This window comes from Canis lupus, chromosome X, assembly GCF_003254725.2.
Source record: "Canis lupus dingo isolate Sandy chromosome X, ASM325472v2, whole genome shotgun sequence".
Classification (NCBI taxonomy): domain Eukaryota; kingdom Metazoa; phylum Chordata; class Mammalia; order Carnivora; family Canidae; genus Canis; species Canis lupus.
Genome location: NC_064281.1, coordinates 67,762,257 through 67,776,264, shown reverse-complemented (window position 1 = coordinate 67,776,264; position 14,008 = coordinate 67,762,257). Strand labels below are relative to the sequence as shown.

Sequence of the window (14,008 nt, the reverse complement as noted above, 5' to 3'; positions counted from 1 at the left end):
TGAAGGTGGTTCTCAAGAAGAAACTTTTTAGAAATAACAGATGTTCAGAAATGATTTTACAGTTTTTTATTTACCACATTTTTTCTGTTTCCCAATACAACCCTTCCTCCTAAAAGCAAGTTCACTAAGCACACACAGCCAGGAAATGGCAATCTGGTGTGATTCAATTGAACAATTTAGGACAAGAATATTGGCCTATTTAAACTAGTGAACTGAAATAAGATGGATGTTCATATTTGTTTGGAAATAACCAAACCAGAGAAAGTTTTGCAAATACCAACCTAGTTCCTGAATTTTGATTTGCATTATAACTTTACTTCAATGACTGCAGTTGGCAATTTGAAAATAAAAACTCAGTGACAACTGACAAAATCAAAATGCTTTTATTTATACTGAGGTTTAGCAAGTACATTTTTAACAAAGAAGGTGTACTTTAACTTATATATGGCAGAACAGAGAAACCATACATATGTTTCTAGTCTCTAACACATTACTGCATTGTTTTTCCTTAAAAGACAAAAATCAAGCTGAAGTGAGCATAGAAAAGCATCATATATGGTCAGGTTACTTTACCCATTAGATTAGGATTTAGCTCATATTCTTAAACTGATCAATCGAATGCAAGGAAAGAGTTTACATCATTGCATTTAAACTGTACACATGTTCCTATTTTAATGTAACAGACTGAATAGATGCTTCAGTAAACAAAGCTTTGTTGATAAACACAATTGCAATAATTCCATGTTGAATAGTTTCAGAGATAAACTGGAATCACAAGCATCTTCATTTATGTAAAGCCAGCGAGGACCTTTCAGGCCGAATAAAACTGTTGTGCCATTGCTAAACAGTAATAGTTACCTCCTTTAAAAAAAAGAAAACAAGTTAGTTCTTCTGAGGAATAATTCTGATATGTGCTTAAAAATATTGAACTTCTATTTTCAGGAACCTAAATGATCTGATGTAACAGGATTGATTTAATATTGGTAAAATTTAAAATTTCTTAACACATCTATTGTTATTGGGTAAGTTTTCAAAGATCTCTCATTTTTTGGTACAGCATCTGTTCTTCTCACTGCACTTAAGACCTTGAAGACTGAGAAGACTTCTTTCATAAAATGTGATATCTACAGTTATCCACATGACTGTCACGTTTTGCATATAATGATATGTTCAAGATCCCTATGATTTACCACAACAAGGAGAAAAGAGTGTCTGGCTATCATCTAAGGTAATGATAGCTTTGTACATTTAGAATTTCCCCTCCCCAGACTAACCCTGAGACTATGTATACTGCATGAAGGGGGACTAGTTCTGATTACCAATTTAACCATGTGTTTGGTCAAACTTAAATGTTGGCAATCAAAAGAATGCATACTATCCATATTTGATTGTATGGATAAAATTATACTTGGAAACAATTTTCCAAAAGGAATTCTACCTCCTTTTGTCTAACCTTGCTCTTTTTGATAGTCATGGCTTATGACCTGAGTCTCTATCCAACTACATCATAAAAATTTGACTTTGGTCACAAAAGAAGAACCAGGAAATAAAGTGGGATGTACAAGTCCATCACCCATGCTTAAGAAACAATGAAAGTCTCTATTTGTGAGCCGAATATATAAAATTTACATAGAAAGGAAAGTACATTATCATTTTTGGACTGATATGCTTAGTCTAAGATATTAATTCAGTCTGGTCAAAATTTAGCATTGTCAGGAGGAAAATATATCTTTTAAGCCTTGTGTATAAAATCTTTAAAATATTTCTTTTTTTCTCTATATAGATATTGTGTTGAGTGAGTGGAATTATCTGGATAATACTTCAGAACCAAAAATAAAGATAATGGTAAAGTAATAGAAGAATAAAAGTCTATGTTAGTCAGATGACCTAGAGGGCCAAACTTCATTAGAGGGCAACCAGATATTTTGCCAAAAATCCTGTAGAATTCACTTGAACTTTACCTAGGACCGGAAGAAAACAATGTTTGAATTTGGGGGAACTGTTTAGTAGTCTGTCACCCCAGAAAATTGGTCAAATTCCTTTGTGGCATCTAAGAATAGTCATTATGAAAACTCGCCAGATCGTTGCTGTTTTCCAGTCTACCTCATCTTCTGTGTAAACAGCCTGAATGTCAAAGGAAAGCTCTTCAGCATCAAATGGAAAACAGGATTGAATTTTATACAATGTAGCTAAAGCTAAAATCATGCAATATAAATTGTGAACATTACAAACTTGAAACAAAACAAAATAATCTTATAAAAAAGGCCCATAAGCACAGTAACAAATGGTAAAAAGCAATCACCATTTCCCTTTAGAAAAATGATTTCTGAAAAATCTCTCTTATTATGTTTAATTACTGCCTTAAAAAAAAAAGACAAACATATCTGCCCATACCCTTCATTAAATATGCTTGTTTAGAAGGCCTACCTAGGAGCTATTTCTACAGAAGCTCAAAAATCCAAAGAAAAACTAGGCTAACAAGAAAATGACAGTATTAATATGAATTAATTTTCCCACCCAGAATACAATAAATTGAGATTTCATAGTGGTAAAACTTTTTCTCCTAACTTAGATGATACTAGCAAAATAGACTCTTGTGCAGCATGCTGTATAATGGCTGAGATTGTTACTGTTTTACATATATCAATACTGAGTGATCATAAGGAAGGAGCCAATATTGACCTGCTAATTGACATTGATGCTTACAGCAATCTCAATGTTTGCCACATTTCAATTTCAAAATGCATTTCGCTATAATATGAGTGATTTATCATTTAGTAGTAGCTGTCAAAGTAAACTAGATAAAACAAAAACATCTGGAACCATAAATAGAGGAGAGCTGTCGCTGAATTTCAATCCAAACCCAGCGTGCTCATTTCATTTGGAACAGGAAATAGCCAATTAGTAATTAAATGTTTCATGTTTTTAAGAAGGTTTGCACTTGAGTTCCAAAAGAGATTATCTAATATTCATTCTAGATATAAACAAAATTAAAGATCAGGGAGAGCAACCAACAAAACCTCTTTAGAAGAATGTTAGGAAGCTTGAGAATTTATAAGGAGCAATAAACACTAACATTTGGAAAGAGCTGCTGCAGTTTATTGCTTTAAGATTTACCAGATAAGTCAAAGGGGGATTTGATATACACAAATGTGATCTTTTAAAATAAAAATGAAGGTCCATATAGTCCTTCTGTTAGCACAGCATTGCCTGATATAGGCATACACCATGGCACAGGAGTCTGGTGTGGCCCCCTTCCTACAGGAGGTGAGCCTCTGCTGATCAATTGAATTATCTTTAAAGAACATGCCTGGTTGTTTCAAACCCAGAAAGTGTGAGACTTGCCTTCTGTAGCATACATCTGAAGCTTATGAAAGTAAAAAGCTAAAATCACGTGTCACAAAAAAGGCAGATATGTGGGAAAAGGCCAGAAACAACAACAACAACAACAAAAAGATTTCTTATAGTTCAGTCAAGCACAATGAAACACATCTATTTGTTAAAAGACTCTTGTTTGTTTTTAAGTGACTTAGTTAATTTGAAAATGCTCTTCAATTTCCCCTATAGTTTAGTACACGTTTGACTATCAGATAATAATGAGACATTTCTGGATGCTGTATTTTTAATCACACCTATTTGTTATGCAGTTCAGATATCTGATATTAATAATTTTTTAAAAAATTATATTTGCCTCAATCCATGATTGTTTTTCTTACCCATGATTTATTTCTAATTTGGCATTGTTTCCCTGAAGTAGATTGAAGCGGCACACCTACTCTATGGACGTAGACTTTCTATAGTCTATCAAGAACACAGGAAGTCAAATTCCTGTGCCTTAAGAGATTCCTTTAGAGCATGGAATGACTCGAATGTCACATTGATATGAATTAATGTAACATTTAAAACTGTGTAGAGTAGGTGGCCATTGTATGTACTGTTGTGCAAAAAAGGGAACTGATTATTGGAGAATGGATTAAAAACGCAGTTGGAATTTTGCATAGGATGAGTGGTGCTTTTGTCACATCATCAATTAATTGTAGGGCAGATGTAAAAATAACATAATAGATTATATTTTGCTTGGTGTAAGGAGGGCATATTAGGATGAGACATTGAAACTTTTTGATCACTAGAATGCCACTTAACACATTGGAATACTGCTCTATTACATTCTCAGGAGGCATAAAAATAATGACAGGTATTTGCCACCAGCCTTTGTCCAGATCTCCATTTAGTAAATGGTTAAAGATATGTAAGGCAATTTCCTGGACAATTCAAGCCAAATGATCCATTTGATTCTAATTACTGGAACATCTTAGGCATCTGGTCATATCTAGATCATAGAGTGAACAATAGAAAATAACCATGATGTGAGTGGTCCATCATATCTGCCTTTCTTATGTCTATAGATTTTTCAGTCTGTTTAGTTGTTGATAGCTTAATAAAGAGGAAGCAGGATTGGAGATGGGAGGAGAGCAGAAAAGAATAAAGGGGATATTTTTAGCAGCTTGGGTATGTGTTTTTATCATTGCCTTCTTTATAAATAAAGAATGTGCTAGTATAAAGGGATTAAATGACTTGCTTTACTCTCAAAAGTTCAAAGGAAGAACTAGATATGGCAAAATCTGCAAACTAGATCTGTCTATATTCCCTTAAAGAACACTACAAGTGTGTTTTTTATTTGTTTGTTTTTGTTTTTGTTTAGAAAAGTGAGCTCCAATTCAGTGATAACAAATATTGGTCATTTGCACAAATGAGTTACCTCCTCACATATTTCCTGTTAAATCCCAGGTCAGCCAAATATAAAGCTATTTCACAGTAATCACAGCTTAAAGTGGATGTGCCTACATTTAAGTTTCTGCCACACTATTTAGAAATAGCATTTTCTCTGTCTCAAACATTATAGCACCTACTTACCCCACTACAATGCTGTGTGGATTGATGTGATAACATTTATGAAGCACTATGAACTCCATGGAAGAAAGGGGTTATAAAAGTGTAAAGTATCATTTTCAATCATCATTATGATTATCCCCTAAAAACTTATGAAACCTATTCACTAGCACATTTTCCCAGTACGTGCAAGGTTCTATTTATCCCTAGTGAACAAATACTAATTGAAGATTCCATATTTTAAGAATTTGAGTATTAATTCTAAAGAATTACAGCACTAGATAAGCAGGTAACTGCTACAGCACTCTACTCGTGCCTATGATCAGTTGGAGTTCCGGCATCAGTGTTCAGGCTGCACAGAAAAAACAATAAGACCTGGTCAAAATTTTATTACGACAAAGAAAATCCTCAATCCATCTACTCAATGAACTTCACTGAAAACCACAAACTGGCTTTATAGTATTTTGCTGTGCTATATATGTTCAAGATTTGAATAAATCTCTGTGTAGTAAATGTATTACTTTATTAGGCTTAGCCCTTAAACATATATTCATTGATGTGAGTTTCATTCTATTAAAAATGAAATCATACAAAGGTGAGCAAAACTGTAGATTTACAGTAGTTTAAAGCTTATTCTTATTATCTAGGGGTGATACTGACAATATAAAAATAGTGTAAATGATATTTCCTAACTCTAAAATATGCTTATGAGCCTCTTGTGCATGTTCTACTGTTTTTACAACCTGCAGTGAAATGCATGACTAGCTTAACAAGCCAGGCATTAAGAAATGTTTTTCCCCCTTCATGATCTAAAACATGAATAAATGGCCACACCATTTTCCCTGAATCAAAATCTTTGTTAATGATTGCAGTTTCCCCTCTGGATGAGATTTCCTTCCCTGACAGGATGGTAATTTAAAAGTAACTTTTCACTGTTTATTTTTTGTTATATATCTCTATATCTCCATATATCTATTTATCTTATTGAAGTTCGATTTGCCAACATATTAAATATAGTTGACACATGGGGTTACATTAGCTTCAGGTGTACAACATAGTGATTCAATACCTCTATATGTTGTTTTATGCTCACCACAAGTGTAGCTACCATCTGTCACCACACAGGGCTATTACAATATCATTGACTATTCTCTATGCTTTGTCTTTTATTCCTGTGGCTTGTTCATTCCATAATTGGAAGCCTGTATTTGCTTTTTAAAAAGCTGCAAAGAAGGGCAGCCCCAGTGGCCCAGCGATTTAGCGTTGGCTTCAACCCAGGGCCTGGTCCTGGAGACCTGGGATTGAGTCCCACGTCGGGCTCCCTGTGTGAAGCCTGCTTCTCCTTCTGCCTGTGTCTCTGTGTGTCTCTCATGAATAAATAAATAAAATATTTAAAAAATAATAATAAAAAATAAAAAAGCTGCAAAGAAATTAGTCTATTATGCTTTTGAAGGTTTAATTTATGTTTTGAAAAAGCTATTTTTCCTACTCAGAGCTCATGTTTTCTTCCAAGTGTTTCTTCACCACTTAATCACTTATATAAACAATGGGATTAGGGAGTGTACTTGATATGATGAGCCCTGGGTGTTGTATGCAAGTGATGATTCACTGAATTCTACTCCTGAAACCAACATTGCACTGTATGTTAACTAACTGGAATTTAAATAAAAAATTGAAAAAAAAAGTGCACCTGTGTTGATATGCACTGGGTATTGTATATAACTGTTGAATCACTAAGTTGTACACTAATATTACACTGATGTTAACTAACTGGAATTTAAGTAAAAACTATAAAAAAGACAATGAGATTTCCTTAAGAACTGATAGGATTCATCACAGGCATACTTTGGGCTATCAAAACTTTCTTTTGGGGTATCTGCCTTATTCATGAACTAATGACAATATTTTGTAAATGATTTCTCCAGCTAAGTAGTAAGTTTTATGTTTTCTTTACATCGCTTAACTAGTGATGTGTTTCTAATCTTCAAATGGGCGCTATGTTATTTGGTACTAAATAAGATCACATCTGAAAGGCCATGCTTTTCTAGCCTGAATAAGAAAGAGATAAAACAATGTGCTGGTTACTGCTCCACTTCACTCTTAGGTTCAATCCAAATTAAATATTCAGTCAATTATGAGCTCTACCTGTTTGTGGAAACATATTCAGAATGTGGCATTGGAGATTTGCACTTGCAAATCAAATAAGTGATAATAATTTGGGGTCCAGTTAAATATGGAGCTACTAATTTGAGAATAGGAAAAGTAGACTAATGCAAGAATGGGGCAGATAATAGAATAGTATAGCATTTGATTACTCTTTGTCTAGAGAAAGCATTGTTTTAGAGTCATTGTTTAACACGGTCTTACATTGATTTTATAAGTCCTAAAAAAATCAAAGTTTCTTGAAAATCATAATCACTTGACTATTAGCTCCCCAAAATTTCTGATATTTATACTCCAATCAAAACAAAGATCAGTACAGGTTTTCTTTTCTTTGCGAATTGTATCACAATGGAACATGAAACTTTCTTGCTCACTTTTAACTCATTTTGTTTGTGAATTAATTCTTTATCTTTTTCACTATTATTTAATCCCTGGTCTTTGTAAGACCCACCCTAAAAAGGTGGAATGGATACACTTCTATTCTCATATGAGGATAAATTATAAAAAATATATTTACTGTAACTGTATACGGAAGAGAATACGTTTTAAAGGAAGTTTTATACGTCAATTACATGCCAAATATTTCATTCCTACTAAAATCTACACATGAAAACAAATGCTAACTTCATATGTATTTTATTGGGCACAGTAATAATAAAATCCAGTATTTGTCATACTTGTCAGAAAGTATGGATCTAACTTATTGAAGAGAATAATTAGGCAAATACTATAATTACTATTTTACTAAAATTAAGGCAGAGAGAAGTTAAATTACTTCTCAAGCTTAGTAACTGAGTTAGCCAGTTAGTGACTGAAAAATTCTGACTACTAGACAAGTGCTCTTCCTACATTGTGTCTTCCAAAGACCACTTATAAAATGTCAGTGAAAGTGCATGTGTCTAGTACACAGATTTGCAAATTTGAGTCACACTAAGAGCTCTAGATGTACTTGAATTCTACTTTCCTGCAGAGAAAAGAAAGGAAAAGACAGAATAAATGAAAACTAGTATTTATGGAACACTGACTATGTTAGGAGCCACATTAAGCCATTCTAAGCACTTGTGTCACATATGGAATGCCATATTTTTAAACTACTTCTTATAAATGGTGAAAAGTTGCTTATGTTTCTATGTCATTCCTCTAAAAATCTAAGGTTATATTACCCATCTTCCATAAGTGTATAAATCACAAAATATTTTGTAAATAAAGGACAAATTTATTTGAGTTTTATTTAGGATGAATATTGTAAATATTTTAATATAATATTTAGAAATACAATTAAGTTCTTTTTATAACTTTTAACTACTCCTTTTGTATGTTTAACTAATAGAAAAACACCATAATCCTACATTTCAAAGGAATCAAAATGTACAATCAAAATATGGAGGAAAATAAAAATGGAAGTAATGGGAAAACATTAAATGTTTACTTGAACATTAAAAATAGCCACATCCAACATTTCCCATAGACAGTTGGAATGCAGTTACCAGGAGATTGTGAAATTTGAAATTTGAGTTGCAGATTTTGCTTCACACATTTTATTTTATTTTTTATTTTTTTATTTTTTTTTGCTTCACTCATTTAAATGGCTACTCTCCAATGTTGAGATCAACATGATATTCATTTGTATTTTTTAAAAAATAAGAGCATTTAAACATTTATGTTTATTATTCCTTTATAATAAGGAAATAGTGAAGACATGTTTATAAACAGGCTTTTTTCTTTAAACTTAAAAGAGAAATTGGTGAAAATGTTGTCCAAATAATCATTTGCATTATTGATATAAAGTAGATTTCAATTTAAGTATGCAGATTATTACTAAGGTTAATTTTCATGCACTAAACAAGTAAATTATAAACCTGGGGGGGTCAACAGATTGGGGGGATGTCAAGAAGGTCTGTATAAAATTTAAAGAATGATTTTCTTTACATTTACTTTAATTTCCAAAACTGATTGCTATATGGTTATTATAAATGAGAAAGAAGTTCCTTATAGCAAACAAATAACACTTTATGCTAATGGACCACAGTAAAGAATTCTGGCTTAAGTTATATAACTGAGGATCTGTTAAGGTTTGTTCTGATAGATGATGTGAGTTTTGCCACAAATAGAAATATTTCTTCCTATTTTTATTTCAGCTTCTCTACACAGTTTTAAATAGGAAAGAGAGCTTTATCTGTGTAATTTTTATAACTACTATCCCACTCTCTGCAAAGTTTTAAGGCAAAGGTGATTATTTAATTAGAGTTGGTTTTAGACTATTTTTGTTTAAAACTAGAAAATCTTTCTTCCACCTAGGTCCCAATGCATTGTTTTGCATAGGATAATATTACAGTCTAGTTAAACATCCTAGCTAGCTGACTATGAGAGTTTATAACAGGATGGATTGAAAGTGATAATATCAACATGAATTGACAATGAGGTTAATGGGTGAGGGGGTTAAGATTCCTATGTTTTAGAACCCACTATCAATAGCAAGCCAATCAACTTCTCCAAGGATATTTCCCTACTTAAGAAATGGGGGTTAATCATACCTTTCTTAACTATCATACAGGGATAATCCTGGTAGAGGATGTGTATTAAGAGTGGCACAAAGACAAAATCTTCTTTCTGATGGAATTGTTACTAATGAAATAACTAAAAATAAGCCTAGGCTTGCCACATGTTGTTAAATGGAGCAGAAAAACTTAGCCAAATATAAAAAAAAGTCTTCCATGGGTAGGGACACTGGATGGAATGGGAAGGGAATATCTTAAATTGATGTATTCTTTGAGTTCCTGGATGAAGCCATGCCTGAATATATTCTCAGAAGTTTCAGTTAAGTCACTCAGTAAGTTACATTTTTAAATTAAGCCCTCCCCCTCCTTAAAGTCCCAAAAAGAAAAGAATGGCACAGAGTTTACCAGGGTATACAAACACTAGATCTTGCCTTTCTTTTTCTCAATATTCCTGTTTTAGGATTATCCAATAAGCATATTGGCATAGAACCACAACACATTTATGTGACTGCAACATCATTCTGCTTTTTTTTTCATTTTATTCTACTACTTATTTTTAAAAAATGGTATGACAACAATAGCATGTTATTACAACCTTCTATGAAAATGCCGTGTGTTTTTATTTAAAACACAAATGTGAGGCAGCCCGGGTGGCTCAGCGGTTTAGCGCTGCCTTCAGCCCAGGGTGTGATTCTGGAGACCGGGGATCGAGTCCCACATCGGGCTCCCTGCGTGGAGCCTGTTTCTCCCTCTGCCTGTGTCTCTGCCTCTCTCTCTCTCTCCCTCTCTCTCTCTCTCTCTCATGAATAAATAAATAAAATATTTTAAAAAATAAGACACAAATGTGAAACAGGAATTTTGGGTCAGAGAAAGGCTTTCCTTTTGCATTTTCCTCAAGCTTATCTGGGTTTGGGGAGGGATAGAGAGAAATTTCAACTTAAAAATATATTGTCTAAGTACAGAGAATGGAACATAAAGTAACTGGTTAAGCAGTTACAGAGTTAGGCTAAACAATCCTTCCTAGATAATAGTCAGAAAAATATTTGATTGATGAATTATTTCTATAGACTTCCAAAATGCTGAGTAGCAGAGCAACCTATTTTGGCTTGCAAGTCTCACTGTCTTGCTATCACTACGACTCCAAATCCATATATTGTGTAGGTGAGATATAACTGGAATTGTAAGTCTTAGATTTGTAGATGGGATTTTATGTTAGCATCATGTGGCAGCCTTTCAGTCATTGCAAATATTCTTTTAACAATGTAGTGGTAGGTGGTGCAAGCCACCCCTTGACAACCAAGCCGTAAATTCTCAAATAATATAAGCTGTTTACATCCTCCTTAGAAAGAACTAAAAACATAATGTGTGCTACAATCTGACAGGTATTTCACAGATAAAGGTATGATGTGGTCTGGGAGGTACCATCAATCAAGATAAAAATCCTGTGAAGGATGAAGAAAATGAGAGAAATACTTCCTGGGGGAGAAAATAAAATGACTTGAGCCACCTAATGAATCTTACAGGAAAAATAATACTGCTGCTTTAGAGAAAGATGCTAAAATCTACTCTGTGGGGTGTGTACTACCTAGTCTTTTTTCACTCTATGATGGCAGTTGCACTAAAGTTTCTCTGAGTAGTAAAAGGCTCCTGCACTTAAGAGGAGAGAAGACCCACTTCCCACAATCTAATCTCTGACATGCTAATACACTTTACAAAAGAACATTTCCACTTTACAAGGGAATATTAAAGTGCCTACGTATACCTTTCAACATAGTATAAGACATAAAAGGGGAGGACAATTAATGACTGATGAGGATAGAGTCGGAAGTTGTGGAGTCCCAAGAGAAAGATGTAGAGCGCAATCTGGTGGAAATGAGTAGAAAAGCCTATAGAGAAATTCTATCTGATCTCCTTTTAGTTTTTCTTGTCAAGCCATATACACGGCTGGTAATCATATGCAATTTAGTTTTTCCAGTCTCTTTACTTGCTCCTAACATCACTTTCATTGCTATCCTACCAGATTCTGCAATGACAACCTTAGTCCATGGGTAAGTGTTTCCAATAAATATTGGCACGCCATCTGAAGCTCATAGGAGGGATGTTATCCTGGGTTACCAAGTGAGCTGCAAAGATGGACTATAAGGAAGTTTCAAAAATCAAGGAAGGGTAGACATTGCTCAAATTGATTTGGAGAGAGTAGATGAGAATATACATATTCAAATATATTTCATAGTATAAATATATATTAGATTTTCTATATTACAGACATGTATGTTAAATCATGTTGTAATATATAATAATTGTGGGGTTTTTTTAGCATAGAAGTATTAAACTGTGTCTGTTGCTTTTAGAGCCAAATGGCACTTTAGTCACCTTGCTTTTAATTCATCAGTGGCTCAAGCAGACTAGTGGCGAGTTTCCAAGGTGGCCTTGTTCCAGGATCCCACCATGCTCTGTCACTGGCTGGGAACAGCCTACAGGAAGCATGGCCCAGCATGTCCACCACGGTGGATCCAAAGATCCTCTAGCTTAAGGCTGTCAATCAGCTTTTTCTCTACTAATCGAAAGTTCTCTTGAAGGGAGATCTAACCAACTCACCTCCAAGGCCACCACTATAGTCATTTTCTTCTAGAAATTACCTGGCCATCCCATTGACCTGGAGTCTATGGCATCTTTGTGTTTTTGTTACATATCTGTAGAAATTCTTCATATGTTTGGTGCAATAGTTCTTGGTTGAATATGCTGCAACCATTCCCTACTACTCTTTGCTTTCTTTTAACTCTGACTCTGTGTTTCACCATATAGAAGGCTTTTCTGTTTAAAAAAATTATATAGTAAAATCTGTTAATTTTTCAAAAAAAAATTCTTCAGTGGCATCTTCACCAAGTGCTGCATTGATGAGATCATGCTTTTTGTATTTTAGAATGATTAGTCCATATTCTCTGAATAAGCTTTCAAATTTTTTTTAGCAAAAATGGGTCAGCAGGGAAACATTTAATAGGTTTATCTTTTGCACCAAATTTTGGTTTACATTTAGCATGCAGATGAGATTTAATATCTACTTCTGTTGTGTTAGTAGCAAAAGGAAGGAAAATTATTTGATTCCACCATATTTATGGAAAAATACCTTCCAGTGGTGAATCATTTTGTGTCATGGTCAAACACGTAGGCAAGACAAAAACAAAAACAAACAAAACTCCCCCACAAATGTAAAAATTGGTCATACAGATGGACATTACCCTTGCAAAAGCAGTTCCTAGTTTGTTTGCTTTTTAAGTTTTGTTTTGTTTTGTTTTCCCCGAACAAATACAATGTCAGGAACAGGAGCATTGTGTCACTTAGACCTTGCACTTTATGATGCTATCTCCCTTGAACTTTTTTTTTTATCTAGAAAGTCAGTTCATGAAGGCTGTTGTATGTTTTCTAGAACTTAAGAGCTTCATATCCTAGGTTCATTTTATCTGTTATTAGTAAGATGATGATGTCAATTCTCAAAAATTTAAGAAACATGCACTGTCAACTATACCAGTAGCCCTAAACAATGAAATATAGACATATAAAAGTTAACTCAGGTATAAACACGCAAAAGAATTCTCCCTGTGATCATAAAATGATGTTATTTTCTGTTCAGCAGTTAATGTTACTGCTGTTAATGCCGATTAATTAAAGGATGTTGCTATAACGTGCAAATAGGGAATCTGAGAAACTGAGAGGTCTCTACATGAAGTTAAGTCAATCTGGGCACAGGCAATCAAATATAATGAAATCACTTGTCAGTGCTAAGCTTGCAAAAACTGTGAAGTTTGACTAGGGAGTAAAAGGGTTATAATTAGATTTCCAATAGAATAATAACTAAATGGCAGAACATGGTAAAGAGAAAATATTACTTTGTTAGCTGATGGTACTGCCGTTCAGTTCAGTTTTAGTTTTTATCAGTGCACTTGTAGTTGTGCTAATTCAATTTGCTTTTATCAGCAAAAATGCACTACGCAAATGGTACTTGAAAGTCATTTGCAAGAACCATTGATCTGAAGGTGCACTTAATGACACCCAGTATGTTTATTTTACGTGAAACAGAGATTGGTTGATAAGATGGCTAATGTGCTGTCTTGCAGGCCCTCAACTGAGTTCTGTGAATCTGGGTGGGAGAATGTTAGTGTATATGCTTCACCGAATCCTTCACCTCCAGCAATAGTGGACAGAGCCATCAGAGTATGTATTCATTGTTTGATCACTTTAAAATATTCAGAGGGAGCTGCTATAATAGCCTTCTAAGATAAGGGATACAGAAGGTGATTTATGCATACCTTGTCTATCAAACAACATTCAAAGCATAAAGGACATGAAATAACTAAGCTAAAGAGGTTTAGAATATATATAAGAATCTTAGTACAGGGCAGCCTGGGTGGCTCAGCGATTTAGCACTGCCTTCGGCCTAGGGCCTGATCCTGGAGACC

At 34.0% G+C, this 14,008-nt stretch overlaps 1 protein-coding gene across 2 annotated transcripts in view; it reads right to left on the bottom strand.

The window, feature by feature from the left end:
- Nucleotides 1-368: 368 nt before the first annotated feature.
- Nucleotides 369-14,008, bottom strand: part of DACH2 (dachshund family transcription factor 2) — a 180,806-nt gene continuing 167,166 nt past the window's right edge. The window contains exon 8 of one of the 2 annotated variants that reach the window (XM_049107473.1): nucleotides 369-5,242. In XM_049107473.1, coding sequence (XP_048963430.1) covers nucleotides 5,238-5,242 — 5 coding nt within the window. In that variant the 3' untranslated portion in view covers nucleotides 369-5,237. The remainder of the gene's footprint in view (nucleotides 5,243-14,008) is intronic. The other variant, XM_049107472.1, reaches the window with a different exon arrangement.